The sequence below is a fragment of the Lepidochelys olivacea genome (assembly GCF_965140295.1).
Source record: "Lepidochelys olivacea isolate rLepOli2 genome assembly, chromosome: 12".
Classification (NCBI taxonomy): domain Eukaryota; kingdom Metazoa; phylum Chordata; order Testudines; family Cheloniidae; genus Lepidochelys; species Lepidochelys olivacea.
This window is the reverse complement of record NC_140422.1, coordinates 30,621,592-30,642,792: the sequence shown is the minus strand read 5'-3', so window position 1 is coordinate 30,642,792 and position 21,201 is coordinate 30,621,592. Positions and strand designations below refer to the sequence as shown.

The 21,201-nt window shown below is 38.6% G+C and overlaps 1 protein-coding gene across 3 annotated transcripts in view; it reads right to left on the bottom strand.

The window, feature by feature from the left end:
- The window catches only part of WWOX (WW domain containing oxidoreductase), a 689,035-nt gene that overhangs the window by 331,636 nt on the left and 336,198 nt on the right, over window positions 1–21,201 (bottom strand). Inside the window, exon 9 of one of the 3 annotated variants that reach the window (XM_084644381.1) lies at window positions 613–654. The exons of the other annotated variants lie outside the window; for them this stretch is intronic. Within the exon in view, the coding sequence (XP_084500507.1) occupies window positions 628–654 (27 nt within the window). The 3' untranslated portion in view covers window positions 613–627. Of the gene's footprint in view, window positions 1–612; window positions 655–21,201 lie in introns of those variants that run through there. 3 annotated transcript variants of the gene reach the window in all.

The window sequence follows — 21,201 nt, the reverse complement described above, 5'->3', positions numbered from 1 at the left end:
CCACACCAATCTCCCCATCCATTCCTTCCTTTGTCCCATTAATCCATCCCCTACTCCTATTTCCTCTCATCCCACACTAGCCCTTCTGAATATAGTAAAGCAACCCCGCCCACCCAAAAAGACCCCAAATCCTGTAACTAATATATTTGCCAATCATTACTCTCCTCATTTTGCTTGTGTGGTGTGTTCCATGTGCCCACTTTGTCCATTTTGTCTATTATAAGACCTTTGGGACAGGAACTATGCCTTCCTATCAATTTGTGAAATACCTCAGATAAGAAGGCCCCCCAATCCTGCCTGGGGCTTTTCATCATAACTACAATACAAATAATACTTAATTATAATAGTTATTATAATAACGTGATAAATATAATTAACCCCTTAATGGCAGGTATGAGGCAATCCTCCCCCACTTTTCAAGCAGTGGGACTTCTCAGAAATTTCAATCACTGGCTTCAAGAAGTTAAATAAGAAATCAAAGGACAACCACGAAAATAAAAATGGTCACTTTAAAGGACGTATCGACCAGGGTAAATTGAGACATATACACTTATGGTACAAGTAACTAACTCACAGTAGTGAAGACTTCTTTTTTCTCGTACAGAATCAATATATTACTGTACGGCTTCAAGAGAAGCAGAAGGAAATCATATCCTGTTGGAAAAAAGAAGATCTTCTGAAATGCTGTATAAACTACTGCAGAACAAAGCAGATATTAGTAGCATATACAGCAGTTATTTCCCTCTACAGTAAAACTGCACTCTAGTTTATAGTACTGAAATGGAGAAATCTTAAAGCAAAACCAAACAAAAATATCCAGGCAAACCAAGGATACAGAAGAGATTTAGGGTCCACTAGAAATTTTTAGAATTTGGCAACTATACTATCAGCAGATTGGTATTTCTACACTGGACGGTTGTGGTCCAAGCTGTCACTAATGTAAACAAGGTCCGTGTCTCCTAGATTTGACCCAGTCTATGCAATTCACCCCATGTGAAGGTACTTCTCTGGAATTGTGTGCCTGTCCCAGGGTTTGTAATAATTAGCCTCCACTGATTTTAGTTCTTGGAGGGAGCTTGGTAACCAACTCCAGCTAGCCAATATTCAATACCTGGCTCAGAGATTGAGATAACATTTGTAAAGTTGATACAAGACTCCCAAATATATGACTGTTTGTCTTATCTGTCACAGTTGGTTTAACCATTTTCTAATGTGACTTTTTAAAAGGCTTCTTTCTCCTCACTTGACCCTCCTGGGTCACATTTTCAGAGGCCTTAAGTTCACCACAAAATCTGGGTCAGTTATACTGGACACTCAGCAACCTGTATTTGCACATGCAATTTGTGTGTCAGACAACTAACTACTCTATTTGCATACACAAATGTGGTAAACACACACAATTTTGGCTACAGATAAAAAGACAGATTTTTTATCATTTTAAAATGTATTATATATACAGGAAATATTTCAGATCAAGTACACCACATGAAACAAGTGTCTGGAGTTTTGTCCTGGAATTTTTCAAATCAGCTCCCGGCTACTTCTTTTCAAGACAGTGAGCTGTATCCAGGGTTGTTGTGCAGCAAGGATGCAAGGAAGCATCTATATGTTATACCCGGTGTACCAGCAATTATGTAGTATTCTCAATGTGCAGTGTGGTCCTGGAGTTGTTCTGTATTTATCTATGACTAATGATATGTAATAATGGCATGACTTTTGTAAGTGACCTGGTCAGTGAGGTAAAATTGTTGTATCCCTGTGGAGGCTTATTAAAAGGTCCTATATGCATGTGTTGATCTTATTTACTAGGGGGCTGTGGGAACAGCAAACATGACAGAGGCAATAGACCTACATAAGGACACCCCAGCACACACTTGAAAGACAATGGATCAAGTTTTTAGCTTCAAGAATCCCATCTCCTGTCTCTAATAGATTGCAAGACCTTGTGCCAAAGTTGGCAGGCTAGAGATCAAAAGAACACTAAAAAGTTAAACGGTCTTTTTTGGGAGGAGAAGGGGGTCACTTATCAGGAGATGTCCAGAAGACGGACTCTGTGAGGAAGTCTAGAGAAGTGGACTTTCCCCAATCCAGAGACTGGTAATCCTTAGGGAGAGCTAGATATGCATGCAGTCTGTTTTGTTGTATTTAAAATATGCTTTCTCTGAAATGTTTTTCTTCTAAATATATGATACTTTGCTTTAAGATGCCTGACTGGTCACTGTATTCACTACTGCCATTGCTCCCAGAAGGAAAAGAACTGCCAGGTCTGAACCTAAGTCAGATTTGCTCAGATAATCATGGTTAGTACCAGAAGACTACTACACAGGGCCTGGTCTGCAAGTGGAAGAATCATGGGATTGCACCCAGAGATAGGTGATGCTCAAGGTCTGATACCTCACAGGGGGTGTCCTTAAGCAGACCAGGAGGAGACCGAGGGGCAGTTTGCACAGTAACTGACAGCAATCTAAAAGCAAAGGGACAGGGAAACAGAGTTAATATGTAGACACAACTTGGCGTGAACACTGACCAAAACATGCCATTTAAAAGCTACAGGACAGAAAAGATGGAGCTCCTACAAAATGGCAATTTTGTTTGAAACAAATTGTCTTTAGATTTAGATTCCCAGAAACAAATCAACCTGGTTAACAAAGCTATAGTGCTCACATTTCTCCTTTCTTCTCATGGTCATATAGAGGAAAGGAAGGGATAAACCAGTTACCTCTTTGCCCCTTACATTTTGATGCTGAAGCTGTGGCCGCTTCTCTGTTGAATCACAGCACCAGGATCAATGAAATCTCACTCGCTTGGGCAGAGGAAGTCTCAGATTCATAGCATGTTAAAGCAAATGAGATTTCCATTCAGACTTGTACTAGAACCCAACAGGGTGAATAATGCAACCTCTGAACCTCACAACACTATCACCAAAAGAAGGGATAACCTGAGAACTGCATGTACACAGGGAGGCCTGTGAAAGTATCATATTAGGTGTCAAAAGGTGCTGGAAGTTTGCGGTCAGGGGATACTAGGAGCCTGAGCCAAGTGGGTGGCCATGGAGGAAGCTAAATAAAGAGTCCACTGAAAGTACATCGAACCAGTCCCAGAAACTTGTGATTAGTGCAGTCATCTATGCTGTCGCCATTTCCCTTGCCCAAAGCACCACCTCACCAGCCACAGTGCTAGCAGTGATGATGACAGAGCCTTTTTATATCTTTAAGAGGAATATGATGGATGGGATGTGGTGCTGGGGAAGAGGAGAGAAAGCAGAAACCCTTGGGGACAGTGCAGTTACAGGAACCTTTCTGGTGATTAGAAGGGGAAGTGAAGAAACAGACATCTCCCAACCAGCTTACTCTCTCAATCAGTTTTACAAATACTTAAAGTAAGCACTTGTTGAAAAGAATATCATAGAGTTCGGGGCCGGTGGGCAGGGTTTCCAGAAAGGGAAAAGCAACTGGGGTGCTGTCAGAGAGATGTTTTGGGGAGGGAGTCTCAATGTATGGATAACCTGAACTTGTTCATTTAAACCCATTACCGTAGTTTTCACTTTATAGTCCACATCCCACATCATATTTGTCATCTTTGACACTACTGTATTAGATTTCAGAGTAGTAGCCGTGTTAGTCTGTATCAGAAAAAACAACGAGAAGGCCTTGTGGCACCTTAGAGACTAATAAATTTATTTGGGCACAAGCTTCCGTGGGCTAAAACCCACTTCATCACATGCATGGAGTGGAAATACAGTAGAGACGTATAAATACACAGCATATGAAAAGATGGGAGTTGCCTTATCAAGTGGGGCATCAGTGCTAACGAGCCAATTCAATTAAGGTGGAAGTGGGCTATTCTCAACAGTTGGCAAGAAGGGGTGGAAATGACAGTTATTTCCTGTTGAGGATATATTGTACTCCTGTGAAGTACAATAGGTCTAACCACATTACCTCTCTAACCAAAATTTCAGAAAGTGCATTTTGCCAGATATACTATTCAATCATACACTCAAAAATTGCATGTGACTTCAACAAGCACTTTACATTAAGTAAGGCTCCCTTTTATATTTTTGTATAATAAAGAAATCAAAGATACAACATCCTTTTTATTGGGATAATACTTCAGAATGTCAGCAAATAAATATTTGGAAGGATAAAAGTATTTCCAGCTCTAACAGTATATCCTGTATTTGAAGATTCTATAACTGTACTCATCATATCGTGTAAAAATCACTAAATAAATACAATATAAACAATTAAAACCAAAACAAGTTATCGTTAATATCAGGATTTTAATAATGAGACAGTGTGTATAACGATTGTGTAAAGTTAACCTTAGGGGATACCCACCTTGAGGATAGAAGTGACACTGACGGCATATAGAGAGACAAATGCATATATGTGATCCAGAAGTTTCTCCATTTTTATTCCTTATGAATTTAGCTTCAAGGATTTGATTTTCTTCTATATGAGCTTTAAAGTGAACATATAGCCACTTGCCACTGGCTCCACTGTTATCATAAAGTCAGCTCACTTAGTGCTGTCCAATTAAAATAAACTACAGCTGCAATGTATCACTATTTTTTAAAAATCTGAAAATACTCTTGCTAAACTCTGCCTCCAAAACTAAAACATAAAGGAAAAGCTATAGTTCACTTGGCAATAATGTAGGAGAGGATGTTTTGACATTATTTTCATAGTATTAAATGTGCATTTTCCACTTAAAAACAAGAAGCTTCTGTCACTAATGATTTATATTGTAACAATACTTTGCGTGACATAAAAAGGGCATATAATGGTTTGATGCTGTTAACCTTTTAAGATAAAAAATGGGAATACAAACAGTATTACTTTTTCCTTTGATAATTTCTTTGAGCATATTTCTCTGCCTACGGTAACAAACAGGCTCCACTTCGGTAATGGCCTATGGAATAAAGTAGCCTTTAAATAAAATATCACTCAACAGCACATCAGATGAGAAACCGGTATTCCTGAGAGTTCCATTGCTGGATTCTCTCAATATTTTTGATTCTCAATGGATATATGGAGGTTACTTACATGTAACTGGAGTTCTTCGAGATGTACTCTGCATTTTCATCTTCTTGGGATGCACTGACCTGGTAAAACTAGGCTGGTGGAACCTTCTAGTAGCAATGCCTGTTGGAGATGCCTCATCCGTCCCCTCCTGTTTCTAATGCTTGCACCGGTCAGGGTGTGACCCTGGGTGGAGGTGTTGGTGCCATTGCTACCTTAGTTCCTTCCAAACGTGAAAGCAGAATACCAAATAATGATACAATTAGGACTATGCAGAAGCAGGGAAGGTGGGCACGGAGTATGAATATGCAGACTTCATCTCAAAGAAATCCTGTTACAAATCAGTAACCTCGATTTTTTCTTCAAGTGCCTTGTGCATATTGTCACTCTTGGGAAATTATGGCAAGCAGCACCTCAATAAGGAAAGAGTGAGGAAGCCCTAATTGAACAATGACTGAAGTACTGCGCTGCCAAAATGAGCATCGGATCTGGATTCCAAATCTAGTGCATACTGAGATGCAGAAGTGTGGATTTTTCTCCACGTAGTGGAGTTGCACAGGTGGATGGAATGAGTCCCTCAATTATTTACATAATAAACTGCCGCCAATTTGGATAACTGTATTGTGTATCTGTGGGAGAAATGCTTTGGGTACCAAACAGATCGCCCACAACTCCAATACATTTATGTGTAATGGGGACAGACTCCAAAGGCCCCTTACAACCTTGGTGTGAAGATGTGCATCTCAGTCTATCTTGGATGTATCCGTGGTTACTGTTAACTTGGGCTGAGATCAGTTGAATAACACTCCCTTGAGAACATTCTGGGTATGTAGCCACCACGTTAGAGAATTAATGATTTTTTCTTGAGGTATTGTAATCTTCTTCGGTATGCTGTTTATAGTGGGACTGAAATTCTTCAGAACCCAATGCTAGAGGTCTCATTCTCAGTCTAGCATAGGGGGTTACATATGTCGTCAATGCTAAGAGTCCCAGAAGCTTCAGAAAAAAAACACTATTGTTTGAACTGGCTATATCATGTGAATGTATAGAAACCGTTATTTTCAAAAACCTCTGTTCCAGCAGACAGGCCCTTGATTTGACAGTCAACTATTGCCCCTATGAAAGGAATCTTTCTAGAGGGAATGAGAAATAATTTTTGCTTGTTTATGAGGAGACCCAGAACTCCAAACAGACAAGTGTTCTGAATGGCTGCCTGTAATTCTTCTTTGGATTGGCCCTTCATCAACCAATTGTCTAAGTATGGGAATACAAAAATACCTAATTTTTTTAGATGTGCCGCTACTGCAGCTAAACATTGGGTAAATACTCTGGGTGCAGTCCAGAAAGTAAGATTCTGTATTGGAAGTGGTGTAAACCAAGGACAAATCATAAGTATTTTCAGTGGGATGGTCTTATGGGAATGTGGAAATACACCTCTTGGAGGTCAAGAGTAGTGAACCAGTCTAAGGTAGACAGGGAGGGAATAATAGCCCCCGAGAGAGCATTCTGAACTTGAATGTCTTAATATATTTGTTTACCAGTGTTCCTTGACTTTGCTATTTGCTTGCTGCCTATAACCTGGCGCCTGACCCCAACTTCCTGATATCCTGACACAGCTAGACCCTGACTCTATCTGCCTGACACTTGCAACGTGTTGCCTGATCTTGGCATTCTGACCTGGCTTGCTTCCAGCCCCACCACTCATTGCCTGCTTGTAACTTAGCAGCTGACTGGTGTACGCTGCTGACGCCCATGGACAAGCCCTGACAGGTCCTCTCTGGCAAGTGCTTAGTAAAAATAGTCATATTTTCCCACAATTTATATTGATATCTGGTTATCACCACTTCATATTTGGCTATACACATATTTAAGGATGAAGAAAATGTTTTCCTACCCAGACAATCTAACTGTCTTCCCTCTTTATCCATTGGAGTAGAAGATTGAAAACAAGATCTCTATCTCTGAAGTGTAGTTACTATGACCAGGGAGCCTGGTTGCAGATGTATGTGAAAGCAAGAGAATCCTGCCTGTGGGATTTGATACAATTTATTTTCCTTTTTAGAAACTGGCTAGCATGAAGATGGTTTGGACCAAAGGGACTTTGCTGGTTGCCATAACCCTTCTAATATGGGTTAAGAGATTTTAGGATTCATTGTCGATCCTAAGATATCAAATACAGGGTATGCAGTCTCCTCTCATGCTACAGATGGCAAACTCAAGGTTGATGCCATCTTATACACTAACTCATGGAAATGAATTGCATCCTCAGAGGGAGACTAAATTGTCACTACTCCCATATTTTCATCAGGTGATGAACTGCACTGTAACTCCCCTAGTCATATGGCAACACATTCTGTGGAAATCCCTCTTGAAATTCCTCTTCTTCTGCAGGGGATAAATGATCAGAAGATCTTGGATCCATAACTGAAGGATCTGGACATCTCTGCTCCACCAAATGCACTGGAATCTGTTCCAGGCCTCGAGAGTCTAGTCTCCTCTCATGTAAAGAAAAAGGATGAGCTGAGCAATATGGTCAAACATCCGTCGAGGCATAGGCTATTTCTGCCAGCTTGGCCAGTCTGGTATCATAGTTCCACAGAATACCCAGGAAATTTGGGTTCCCTCCTGGTCTGAACACTTCTTCCCTGATAAGAGCGTACATTCAAAACGTGTACTGGATCCAATCTGACCTCTTCTCCAATTCCAGATCCAACACCGAAGCCATCAGTGAGACCCATAAAGCAGGAACTTTAAACAGAGAATGTGGGTAAATGATCTTTCCTGGCAACCCAGTAGGATCCAGGGTGGAAGTGGAAATGAAATAAGAACTATCCCTGAAACCCTCGTCTTGATCTTTTATCTGGATGGGACTAAATTTCAGTTGGGTCAGTAGGATGGTGAAGAAGTGAGTCAATTTGAGCTGTCTCCTCAGTGATGTGCCGCTGGTTCTCTGATAACAGATCCACAGCTCAATCTCGGGCCCATAGATTTGAATACATCACAAGATCCCCAGTCTTTCAATTTTGTTTCCGTACTATGCAAGTGATCAAAGGAGCCGCTGGAGACATGCTTTACTTTTCTGTTCCTTGGAACTGAGGGAGAAGTTTCATGCACATGTTGTGGATCCTTCCGATGCCTGTTTGAATCTGGGATTGAAGTAGGCTGCACCGTGGTTGGGGTCAGACACAGGAATCTGCCCATCGGAATGTCAGCTGTCTTGGAATGGGAGCCTGGCACCGAAGCCAAAACTCTTGTCATGGATCCTGATGGCTTTTTAGATCGTAAGTAGTTGGAGCAGATACTGGTCTCCTACTTTTGAACTTCTCTTGAACTTTCAGATCCTGTAGGCTTACATGCTAATGCCTCCTTCAAGAGAAGGAGCTGCAGTCTATGTTACCTTTCTGTCCTGGCTCAGGGGGTGACCATCAGACACGACACCTTGAAGCTGAGTTTTTTTTAACATCCAAAATAGTCGACAGGTAAACTCTCTGATTACTAATACCGATTCTTAATTTAATTTTTAAATAAACTATACTATATATACTAACTACCTAACACTCAATTACTATCATTAGTCACAAACTAAACTTATTAATATATTATATTTTTAGGGCACAGCACTAACTACAGAGAAAAACAGCTGTAAGGTGGTTCATGTCCTAATGCTGCAGTGGTTGGAAGGAACTGAGGTGGCAACAGCGCCAACTCGCCCACCCCTCCACAGGGCCACACCCCTGAGCAGTGTGAGTGCTAGACACAGGAGGGGAGAGGTGAGGCATCTGCAACAGGAATTGCTACTAGAAGGTTCCACTGTCCACGAAGTCAGCACATTCCATGAGTATGACTTTGCAGAGTGCAATTCAAAGAAGAATTCTATTTCAATTAAACAAGCAAAATCTCTGTCCAGCTACATAAAAAATCATTAAAATTAAGTGAAAGGATTGTATCTGTTGCTGTCTTCTGGTCCTTGCCTGGAAATGCCAGTCTATTCAATCTCTTCTTTATCATCTTTTAACCTACTGTGTGATTTCAAAATGATTTATTTACATAAATTTGGGGAATCCAGGCTTCTTTTTAGAATATGACACATTTCTGTGTTTCATTTCATGCACAATGGAAGAGCAGGAAATATTCTGCAAACTTTTTCCCCCTTTGTTAATGACTTTGTTCTAGTTCGTCCAACCAACAGACTTCTAAACTCACTTTGCCACCAACAGACGACAGAAGTTGATGTTAATCCTGGAATGCAAAGTAGTATGTCCTAATAAGAAGCTTCTTACTGAAACAGCAATCAGTATATACAATCAAAATAGAAACACTATGTCTCATGGTGGATTTTTCCTTTTGGAGAGAACTATACAGATAGACAAGAACATCTTAAAACATCGTATGGCCTAGAAAAGTTCTCATTTTGATTCTCTTGTAGATAATTTCTATTTAGATAAAGAACAACACTGCACCTTTAAGAAAATATTATTTTTCCTGAGGCCCTATCAAGGTAAATTTCATCAGTATTCAAAGAATGAGCAAAGCACTTCAACAATTTATTTCAATAAAAGAAGACTTAGCTGAAAGGAGTATAAATGATGAGAACTTGCTTTAAACTGATTTATTCCCTGCAGCAATAAAAGGAATGTTTCTTCACTCAGCTGTTTAATATGCAAATATGCAGAGCATCCAGCTTCTGACAGCACATCATTAATAAAACCTTGCACTAAGCAGAGCTCCCGATATTTCATTCTGATGAAAATACATGATGATGATTTTAGACTGTATAATTTCAGAATTGGAACAGTGTACTTCCCAATGATGGAAACTCAGCAATCCACACTTCTGGCAGAGGCTTTTTAATAAGTTAACCTATTTCTGTTGAGAGAGAGACGTGTTTACAAGAACTGCAAATATGAGAAAGCTTGTAACCCAGTGCTACTAACTGGACAATCTGAATCTTAGTTTGGGAAAACATTCATAAATAATCACTTTATCCACAAGAAGAACACAACGATGATTAAAACGAAAATAAAATAAGATAAAATAAAAAATAATGAACTATTCCTTTCTTTACCTACTTTTATTCATTAAATGACTCACTCTGGAGAGAACTATTGCACTGCTGTACTTTTTAGATATTTCTTAACAACTGTGCCATTACAGTATATAATGCTAGTTGCCAATTTTCAACAAATGTGGAAATTAGCATTATTTATTAAATGCAGCTGGCGCCTTTTGCTACAATTAAAAAGTAGATTTTAAAAAATGGGGCTGCTCTTTTATTTGTTTTCATTTAACCCCCTGAAAATGCTGAAGCATTGTACATTTGGTCAATCTGATCCAATGGTCTTTCTCCGCTGTTGTATCTAGCAGTTGTCTTCATAACCAAATCAAGTATGAACACCTGTCAGCTAATTGTGCAAAGTACTTCAGAGACACTTCATTAATTCTATCTTCACTGTTTGCAACAAAAATTTTAAATACATTTTAAAACACAGAATAAAAAGCGAGGTTAAACTATTAATTTCTTAACATAAGAGACAAGAATACTTGCCAATACCTTGCCCTGAAGTCTCTCCAGTCTAAAGCAGGGAAGTTGGATGCTGCAAAGCAACCATTTCTGCAGAATTAATTCTAATGAGCAACTATCAAATGCTATAATGGGCAAGATTAATATACACAAAGACAACTGTGAGAAATTCACAACATGCTAACCTGTGAAACGCAGTCATTTATTTGCAACAGCAGATGCTGCCTGAGCCATACATAACTGTTAAGTTTTGGGGAGGGGAGGGCTGTATGTGGGGAGGTTGGTTGAAATATTGTTCTCTTCTCATTGTCACTTTTTCATTAGTTCAAATGTAAAGAGGGGCCCCCTTTGCAATGCAAGAACCGAAATGACTTTATTTTAATTCAAAATATTTCAGTTAGCACATTTCAAAGAAGTTTGAAGGATTTTTCTTTGAGTCATTTCCCATTGGATATCTAAGAAATGAAATGTCTTCAGGTCTAAATTTTAGGGGAAGTCTTGCAAGTGTTAGTAAACTTCTCCTAGCCAGTACTTTACATGTTTCTGATTTTCTGTGCATGGCAATACACCCTCATAACTCAAATGGGATTAACCAATTAAACATTTCCCAGTAGTCTCTAAAATAGCTGCTCTTGGCATGTTTTTTGCATGGAACAAACCTCAGCGGGAGGATATGATAGAAATCTTGCACTATTTAAATATAGAATTGGGACATCAAAGAAAGGGTTGTATTGAAATAACATGGATAATTAAGGAAGTGGAGAACAGTAATAACTGATTTCCATAAAATGCTAATAAGCCTCTTGACTTGTTCGGTAATTTCTGCTTTAGGCATGGTAACTGGGGGTTCAAATTTGTGTACTAATTTTATTTATTTATTTAATTTATTTAAAAGCACACTATAGCCAGGCTAATCTGTATTTGGCAGCATGCACCTTTTAAAAAAAAATCAAAACCAATGAGAATTTGACTGGAAACTTAGGAAGAACTTTTCATCACAATTATAGTAATTAATACAAAGTCTAATTTACTAAATATAAAGGCCTTTAATTATATGTCTGCCTGTGCATGGATTTAGACAGTGTCCTTTCTAGTTTAGCTCACTTTCAGGCCCTGCTGAATACTCTGTTACAAACAATCAATGACATACTAAAATTGTTAAATGTTCCTCACAATTATCAGAACTTATAAACTTTGTTTCCATTACCCTGCAGTTGTTCTCATAGTGATTCCGTTGTGTTATGCTCCCTGCAACTCAGATGGGATGATTAGGGCTCTGCACCTCCACTATAGGTTACAGCTATTTTATACTGTACCTTTGTGCCACTGGCTTCCGAGAAGAAATTATATGCTCTGAAATTCTTGTTTTATTTTACTCGCCTACTGATCTCTCCTCACAGTGCTACAGCAGCAATGGCTTTGAGATGTGAATGTGAATGAGTGTGTGAGCTGTTCCTTCAGGACATGTCTGCGTATTGACCTTCAGCTTACCCTGTTTCCCTGAGAGTCCTCTAAGCATGATCCATTGCTTTCTCAGGCCATTCTCCCTTCACCCCATTGATGGGTTTCAGAGCTACTTAAATTTCAAAGTCCTGATGCGTTGCAGCAGTGGCCAGGGCTCAGCTTTGCTCACGTATAGATTGTACAAGGTCACAGTAAGGGAAGGGGAAAAAAAGCCAAAGCATTTATCAGGATGTATTGCTTTACTTTTTCTATCCATCACAAAGGCGATGATTCTATTTTAGTGAAAATCCATTGAACTCAGATCAAGTCAGATGGCTGTTATCATTGGAAACTCAAGAGCTGTCACACTATAATCGGTACAAATGATGAACACTGAAACGTGGGGCTTGAGGCCGCTTAATGGTCTTTAGTGAAAATTTTTTGTTGCTTTTTAAATTCTACAAAAGCAGTTTACCTAAGTAACTTTTCAGTTTGAGAGGGATAAAATTGCGTTATGCTAGTGCAAACTATTCAATTCCAGATGATCTACAGATGATCTAACAACTATGATGAAGCCAAACATTTATTTCTACCTGCCCCTTGCCTTCCTCCCCCCTCCACACATTCACTGTTCCTATAATTATTTGCTTCCTCCCCAGAATTATAGGCATCCTGTCATCTCCCAAAAATACATTTCTGCTCATCATATTCAGTAACAATATACAATGTTAACAGGCACTTCACCAATCTGTTTTTATGGGAAGGAGTTTTATTTGTGTTCTGGGAGATGTCCAGCTTTTGTAAAGGTTTTTTATTCTTATATTCATCCCTGTTGCGGGGATGGGGGGGAGACTTAAAAGATGCCTCATTTTTGCACTCTCCAATCTTTGCTACCTGATAAAGGCTCAGTGAGGTACCATATTTTACTAAAAAAATTAAAATCCTGACTGCACTGAAGAGCACCACAAAACTTTTATTAAATATCTATGGAATTATTTATTATGCAGTATAATTACTAGTCTATTTGAACTACATCAGAACTAGAGGACTGAGGGAGTGAAATGAGTAGAGCAGAACTATCATACATGACATAAAATTTCTTCTTCCTTTCTGTCTAGGTGTGCTAATTATTTTAATAGTTCGGCTTCCTTCTACTTTATATCAGTCATGGCAGACTTGGCATCTATTTATTTATTTTGATTTCAGCATCTCCAGATTTTAAAAAAAAAAGCACCTATCCCAAGTTCTAGGCTCCCTTGTCAAATAATTAAAAATGCATTGCAACTAGGAGGGAAAAAAAGCAATAGCACACCGACAACCTCGCTCCACATGAAAGGTGCCAGTCCACAAAACTGAAATTTCCCTACCTGAGCTCACACAAAATCCTAATCACCCCAGATAAAAATCCTCATCCCACCCAAATCTCAATCATCTCAAGTGAACACCCAAACACACGAGCTTTTACAATACATCCTCACAGCCAACAAACTAAGTCTTTTTCCCCTCAAGTATTACAAAGTCAAGGGGCCCCTTCTAATCTTACATATCAAGAGAGCTCCAGCCAGAGCACCTCCACTGACTACAACTGTGGCCGTATGGTAGAGGAAAAGAATGTGATTACTCAGGTAGGGATGTCCTAACTGTGTAAGGCTTTTTGGTCATTGAAAATTATATTTAGTTCTACTATTGACCTTTCCTCAGTGCTCCAGTACTATGCCCTCAAATCATACGAGATTTCCAGAGGGATAGGGAGCCAACTATTTGCGCTAAATGATTAATGATATAAGAAATATTATTAATGTTTAAAATTTATATAGATCATTATAGTGCTTATGACACTTTACAGAGAGAATACAGACACGAGGCCTGATAGTTAGTTCGTCAGCTTTAACCCACTCCAATGTCCATTAGAGCAGGGTCAGGGCTGCTCTAGTGTGCACTCAGGTTCTTGAGGCCGATGGTGGCAATGAAAAGAAGAGAATAGCCAGAGCACAGTTTGCTCAAGCCATGTCCCCTTCTTACCTCGTCCCTCCCTCCCTCCCAATTTCTGGTCTAGACCCACCCTCCATGCCAGGGTCTGGGGAGGGGTTCTGATGTAAGGCTGCTGTGGCAGTTTTACAAGAGCAGATGAACCCCCACATTGCACAAAGTGCCTTGGGGGTGGGGGAGGGAAGATTTCCATCTCCTTTACATGAACAGAATAGCATAAAAAAGCCTAAGCGTAATGGAGGACCAGACTCAGTCCCCATGCTCTCTACTCCCAGAAGCATAAAACCTGCAAAGTACTTACTATATGTAGGTCTTTATATTTTCAAATCTCTTTGTAAATATTAAGTCAAGTAAACGTTGGGAACTCTATATGCTTTCTCTCTCACATATACTAAGGCATAGTTGCCCCATTTTTTATTATATTCATTGGGAAGCCATACCTTAGTCCTAAATCTGATAGAACATTAACATTCATGTAGATGTTTTAAATCAGTGGTTCTTGGTGTTTGTCAGAAGAGATGTGAAGGGTTCATAAGAGATCACTATTATGGGAAATTGGCCAATGATTGTCAGATCATAGGGCAGAGTAGGGCAGATGGGTTCTGAGATGTATTTTAAGCAGAGATAGAGGGTTGGTGAGACACAGGGAAATTGATAGAGATCAGTGTCTCTCAATCTTTCTAGACTACAGAACCCCTTTCAGGAGTCTGAGTTTTCTTGTGTACCCCCAAGTTTTACCTCACTTAAAAACTACTTGCTTACAAAAACAGACATAAAAATACAAAAGTGTCACAGATACACTATTACTGAACAATTGCTTACTTTCCCATTTTTATCATATAATTATAAAATAAATCAACTGGAATATAAATATTGTACTACATTTCAGTGTATAGTATATAGAGCAGTATAAACAAGTCAGTGCATGAAATTTTAGCTCGTGCTGACTTCTCTAGTGCTTTTTATGGAGCCTGTCGTAAAACTAGGCAAACATCTACATGAGTTGACGTACACCCTGAAAGACCTCTGTGTACCCGCAGTGTTAAGTGTACCCCTGTTTGAGAACCACTGTTTTAAATGATGCAAGGAAAATTTGATGGCTTTTTACCTCCAATCATTTGTGTACAGAATAACACATATGATATGCAAGAGGAATTCACCATAAGAGGAAAATTATGATGTAGGAGGATCGTGTCTTTTCTGGCTTTGTCACAGAATATGAATAAGGAAGGTTTAATTTTTCAAAAACAAACAAACAACATAAAGGCTGTCAAATAACTTTTCTGTTATTTGAAACCTACAAAACACATTGAAAAATGCCCTCAAAACACAAAGCATTGCTGTATTTCAAAATATTAATATTTTTTGTTTTTTTGATATAGCATATTTATTTGAAAACTTAATGTTCGGTATACTAATGACAGCTTCATAATCCTATGGCATAAAAAGTAACCTAGGATCTGAAAGAATAGATCTTGCAGCATTGACTTCAACATATGTGCTAATGGGCCACAATCAGGTGGAATGTTTTGTTCTTAATTTCCTTTTAATTGAATTATTTTGCCATGAAGTGGTGGTCTGAACAATAGGATTTCTCTGGTACGATCATAGCAGTAAGGACTAAGTTAATCTGTTCTTCAGCAATATTTCTGACTTTTTTTTGCAGTGTTGTTGTAGCCATGTTGGTCCCACGATATGAGAGAGACAAGGTGGGTAGATACAAAATGAGCGAGTTAACATCTGTCTATTGGTGGAAAAGACACGCTTTTAAGACCCGAAGAAGAGCTCTGTGAAGTTCAAAAGCTTGTCTCTTCCACCAACAGACACTGATCCAATACCAGATGTTAGCTTGCTCACTTTGTCTCTATCATCTGTTTTAGCAGCCAAACTTTTACTCACTCTCACAATCTTTCCTGACTATTGTCCATGCACTGTGATGTTTATCCATTGTATAGTAATTGTTATTTGACAGAGGACATATTAAACTATAGTGTCATATGGATAGCAATTGTGATCTCTTGTACAGTCCAGACTTTTTCCTACCCCCCCCAACCCGCGATTCCTTCTTCCCCGACATATTCCATCCCAAGTTGCTCTTGAAGTTTTCTATCTGTGATGGGAGAGAGAAGCAGTGTTGAGAAATTTAAGGGACTGAAGTTTTCACCTTTTCCTGTAAGGCCTTGTGCTCTCTGCCTTCCTGTCAGGGAGTCTATTTAGTGTGGTCCCTTATCTTCTCCTACCACTATGACTTGTCTGCTACCAAAGAGACTAGAAGGTGATATGCTCAGCAGAGGCAGGTGGGAGGGAGAACACATACTCTAAGTCCCATGTACCACCTCTCTCTCTCTCTCTCTCTCTCCCCACAGAGAGAAACTGGGGTATGGAATGCTGACAAGCTGCCCCTGATAGTTAGGTGGGGTGAAGCTGAAGAGTTTTCCCTTCCTGCTGAAATGGTAGAAGTGAGTCTATCTCCCCAAGACATCCAAGCCGCTGGTTGGCTGCAGAGGTGAGCAGGGATGGATTTAAAGTTGCTTGCTTAGCCTGGGCTCAGCTGGCCACTGCAGCAGAGCAGGATTGTGCTGTTAAAACCTCGCAGCATGTTTCAAAAAGTGTATGATCCTTGCAGTTAAAGTCAAGGGCTTTATTTTTTCCTCTTTTGAGGGGACTTGGTTAGGAATGTGAGGGTCAGCACAGAGGGTCTGTGCCACAATAGCTCTGAGTCATCAGTCCAAGTAAGAGCTCGCATAACTGTGAAGAGACTGTAGCATATGCTCACAGGCAGATATAAGACACTTCAGCTTTATCAAGTCTCCTTTTCCACACCTATCAATAGTTCTATACAATTCACACCAGCTTTACCAATGGAAGGAGGGGGATCTAACCTTACTAATGATTCTGGATCTTTCCCACGATAGCCTAAAATATTACTTACTCCTTTCCCTAAACTGCTGCATGCTGCAATGTGCTGCAATTGCTGCATTTCACTGATCGCTGCATGGTTGGTATAAGCAAAGTAATTCCTAGATTTAGTTTTTTTAAACAAGTTGGTAAAGTTTGTAAAGGACGTTAGAAGCCCTCTCTATTGCTGCACATAAGTAATTTTATTCCAAAAGTAACTGAACTCAATGGGACTACTCACTTGCTTAACTGTTCATAAGATCAGGCCCTAGCTATTGACATAACTGAAGAGCGCTGAGAAGTCTTGCTCCTTGTCAAAATTCATAAGACTTTATTAATTCTCAAAGAAATTTCAGTCAGGTTTCCAAAAGAGTAAGATAACCAGTATGGGCCTTATCTCCTTCAACATTTTCATTGACACTTAATACCATAAGGTCAGAATTTTAAAAGATAATTTTTTAAGGATTTGAACCTTCCTACAAAATAAGGCTTTGGGCTAAACTCTATTCATTCATTCACTTGAGTAGGATTTGGACTTTTATCTTTAATGAAGGCTGTTAAGAGACCTTTAATATCCATTTTATACAAACAAGGACCCATGCCACTTTATCTTATCTATCTCAAAGGTGTTGTAAACAGTTAATGTTTGTGAAATGCTTTGAGATCCTCACATGGTATTGAAGGTACTATAGCAATGCCAAGTAAGAATCATGCTAAAGACCTATCTGATAATGAAGCCCACAGAGAAAAGGAAAAAAAATGACAGAGCAGGAATTATATATTTTAAAATATACTTAAAGGAAGTCTGACAAATAAGATGATGTTGGAGTGATGCTGAGGTATGGACGCATAGTCTAGCAGTCCTGTGTAACTACGACTCCCACCCTACAATGATGAGTAAAAACGAACAGAAGTACTTGTGGCACCTTAGAGACTAAAAAATTACAATAATAATGTACTAACTGTCTATAATGATGAGCGTCTATGGTATAGAACAACAACATATCTGAACTATTAGTAAAATAGATATTACGAAGCCAACTTGGGTGTCTGTTTTAACAAATGTCCTATTTGTGAACTAGAACAAGTTTGGATTCAATGTGCTGCCTCATATTGCAGACAAGCTTCTTAATAGGCTGGATGTTAGGAGAATTAAATCAAAACTTTTATCTTTACTTCGTAAATCTCCCCTTTCAATCACTAATCTCTCTATGAAACAATGTAACAATGCTCCTATTAGGTAAGCAAGGGACAGAGTGGATACAAATCCCCACTGAATTAATACGCCTGCTCCTTAGTCAGCACGGGGCCTTCCAGATTTGACCTTGCCAATCAGCATGTCTGGTTTTCCCATTTCCCAGTGGCTCAGGCCTCATCGTCTCTCTGAAGAAATCAACCCCAGTATGTGGCACAGTTTCCAAATTAGCACCACAAACCAGGGTGGTTTTAAGAGTCTAATTAGCCCTAATTGAAAGATAGTTCCATTTTTCAATAACCTCCACAGTTTTTAAACAAGGCAAGTTAAATAAATATTATTGCCTTACATAAGATATGTTATGTTTATACTAACCAATAGTGAGATGGGCACACATTCCAATAACTTACTGTAAGGATCATATTGAGCAGAATCAGGTTAGAAACTTGGGACCCCATTACTGAATATAGTGTAGATTCTAATACGCTGGTGAAAGGTCATCAAAGCAACCTAACTTTGAATATTCTGTTAAGGTACTGAAGTCTCTCTTTCCTTCACTATCTTTTGTCCCTATCAGATTTACCTAACCAATGATCCTAACAATTCACATTGGCAGGCCTTTGTAGTGTAATGAACACTATGTGGTCTGATGAATGCAACCACTGCACAGAAAACGTCAGTTCTTTCATTAAGAAAACCTTTCCAAGTTCATTGTATTGAACCAGGGCTCCGGCTATATGGCTGATACATGACATAGTCAATTCCAGTTACACCTTAAGTGACTATTCATGTTCGGTGACATCAGTTTTTAAAACTAATGTATATCTGTTTAGATATTTACATAAATGCACATTTCTTATACTTACTACCTGGATGCCTTTTCCTGGTTTTAATGTTTGTTACTATAACAATAAAAAAGGTCACATTTCCCAATAGATCCTGAAAATGCACAGCACATGAAAAAGATAATGAAAATCAAATCAGCAGCATTCTTACACCATATCTCTACAGATCTTTGAATCAGGCACAGGGTGAGTAGATCACAATGCATGTTTGCAAACTGCAAAAATAAAATATCGGCATTATTATTTTTTAATTTCACTAAACATATTAACCTCTAAAAGCCGTGATCCTGATATTAGCAGAAATTGATACTAGCATAGGAAACTGAACAATAAATTGTATGCAAACTATTAAAGCACATAATTTTAAAAAGTTAAGGTGTATTGTGCACTGCACAGAAAAACATCAGTTCTTTCATTAGGAAAACCTTCCCAGGTTCATCATATTGAACCATAGCTCCAGCTATTGGGCTGAGACATAACAGTCAATGTCAGTTATGTTTCAATTCAGTTTATATACATATATATATATATTATTATTTTGTTCTTTTATATACTTTCTTTGGACTCACTTTGCTTATCATTAATTGTTTGAGGACTATTCACCGTAAGAAATCATGTTAAATTGTTATTACAGCTTCTAAATAAACATAGCTTGCCTAATACACTTTGATACTCAGGACAGGTAATGTTCCTGTGCTGTGCACATGCATTTAGATCATTTACAAGGTACAAAGATCATCATGCATATGTTTGGAAGCTGAAAAAATAATTAAAACATCTGCATTTAGCATCTGAATACTGAATGCAAAAATATAGCTTTCCAAACACACATTAAAAGAGAACAGGCTGTTTACCACCTTTGGAATGTATTCCAAAATAGTTTACATTCATATGGGTTGCTTTAAAAGGAATGTGAAGTAAAAAGCCAGCAAAATATCACAATTAAAAAAAAGACAGTTATAGCCTGTTGTTGCCAGGTTTAACACATTAGTGGACTAGTGCAGTAGTATTTCTGAAATAACCATTCCTTTATCAGTATTGCAGTTTACAAGAGAAATTACAATTATGGCATGCAGGGAGACTGTGGCTCGACACACTGTGCAAGCTAAGGAGGGGGTGCCCTTCAAAGTTAGAGGGTAATCATTATTGACCTTGTGCATTCAAGGCAGAATAGTAGGCTTCTATAGAAGGAAGCTTACTGAGAGGTCACTACAAGCACTAGTGAAGAGAAATAAAAAAGATGGCAAAGTAGAATACAGTATAATATAAGTGGGTTAAAAAACAACTATGAACAGATTAAGTGAAGACAAAGTAAGGCAAATCACAAGGAATGTTTTCTTTGTAAGTGCCATGCAAATTTATGGCACTGTATAAATGATGATCATTATAAAATAACAATGAGATTTCACTTAAGAAGCCTTTACTATGCAATTATTAACTTTAATAGTTTGTGCGAATAGTCCTCTTTCTTTTCCACATACATTTTGGGGCATTCTTCAGTTTTAGACAAAAAGCTCTATGGTTAGGAAAGGAAACAGGCAGTCAGGAATTTAGGTTCTACTGCCCGGCCCTTCCACTGATTCACTGTGTGTCTTTTAACCTCTCTTTATCTTACCTGTCTGCAAAACAGGTAGAATAAAAACTGCCTAGCATCTCACAGGTATTATTTGAGGCTTAGTTCAGTACTTCATAAAGCACTTAGTAAACTGCTTTGAAATCCCTGGATGAAAGGCACTAAATAAAGATTAATTATTGTAATATGGGTTGGAAAATGTATGGGTTATAGGGATTAAAAGGCGTGGAACAGCAGGTGAGCATCTTGAATATGTTGTGTGATTTTCTTTTAAAGGCAAAGATCAAAAATAAGCCACAGCACAGAGAATATCTTATCCATATCAATCTATATTTCTATGCTCATTTAACTGAAGTATCATAAACATTATACTCGAGTCTACATAATAGTTTTTGCTCAGGACAAAGAACAGCAAAGTGAAAAAAGAAAAATGAAAAAAATATTGAGATCATGCTATTTGTATTATTTTCCAATTCTTCTATGCAGATTAAAGTCCAACTGAGAAGACTCAATCAAATCTGATGACCTTTCTATGACCCTGATGCTAATCCTATTCTATCTACATACATGATGGCTGTATAATTTGGCCAGGGTTAGGCAAACCTCTCTTTTTCAATTGGACATTTCATCCCAAGAACACCAAACTACTGTGCAGTTATGAAACTGGCAATCTTAACATACCAAAATCTCCAAGCAGAAGAGTCAATCACTCTTAT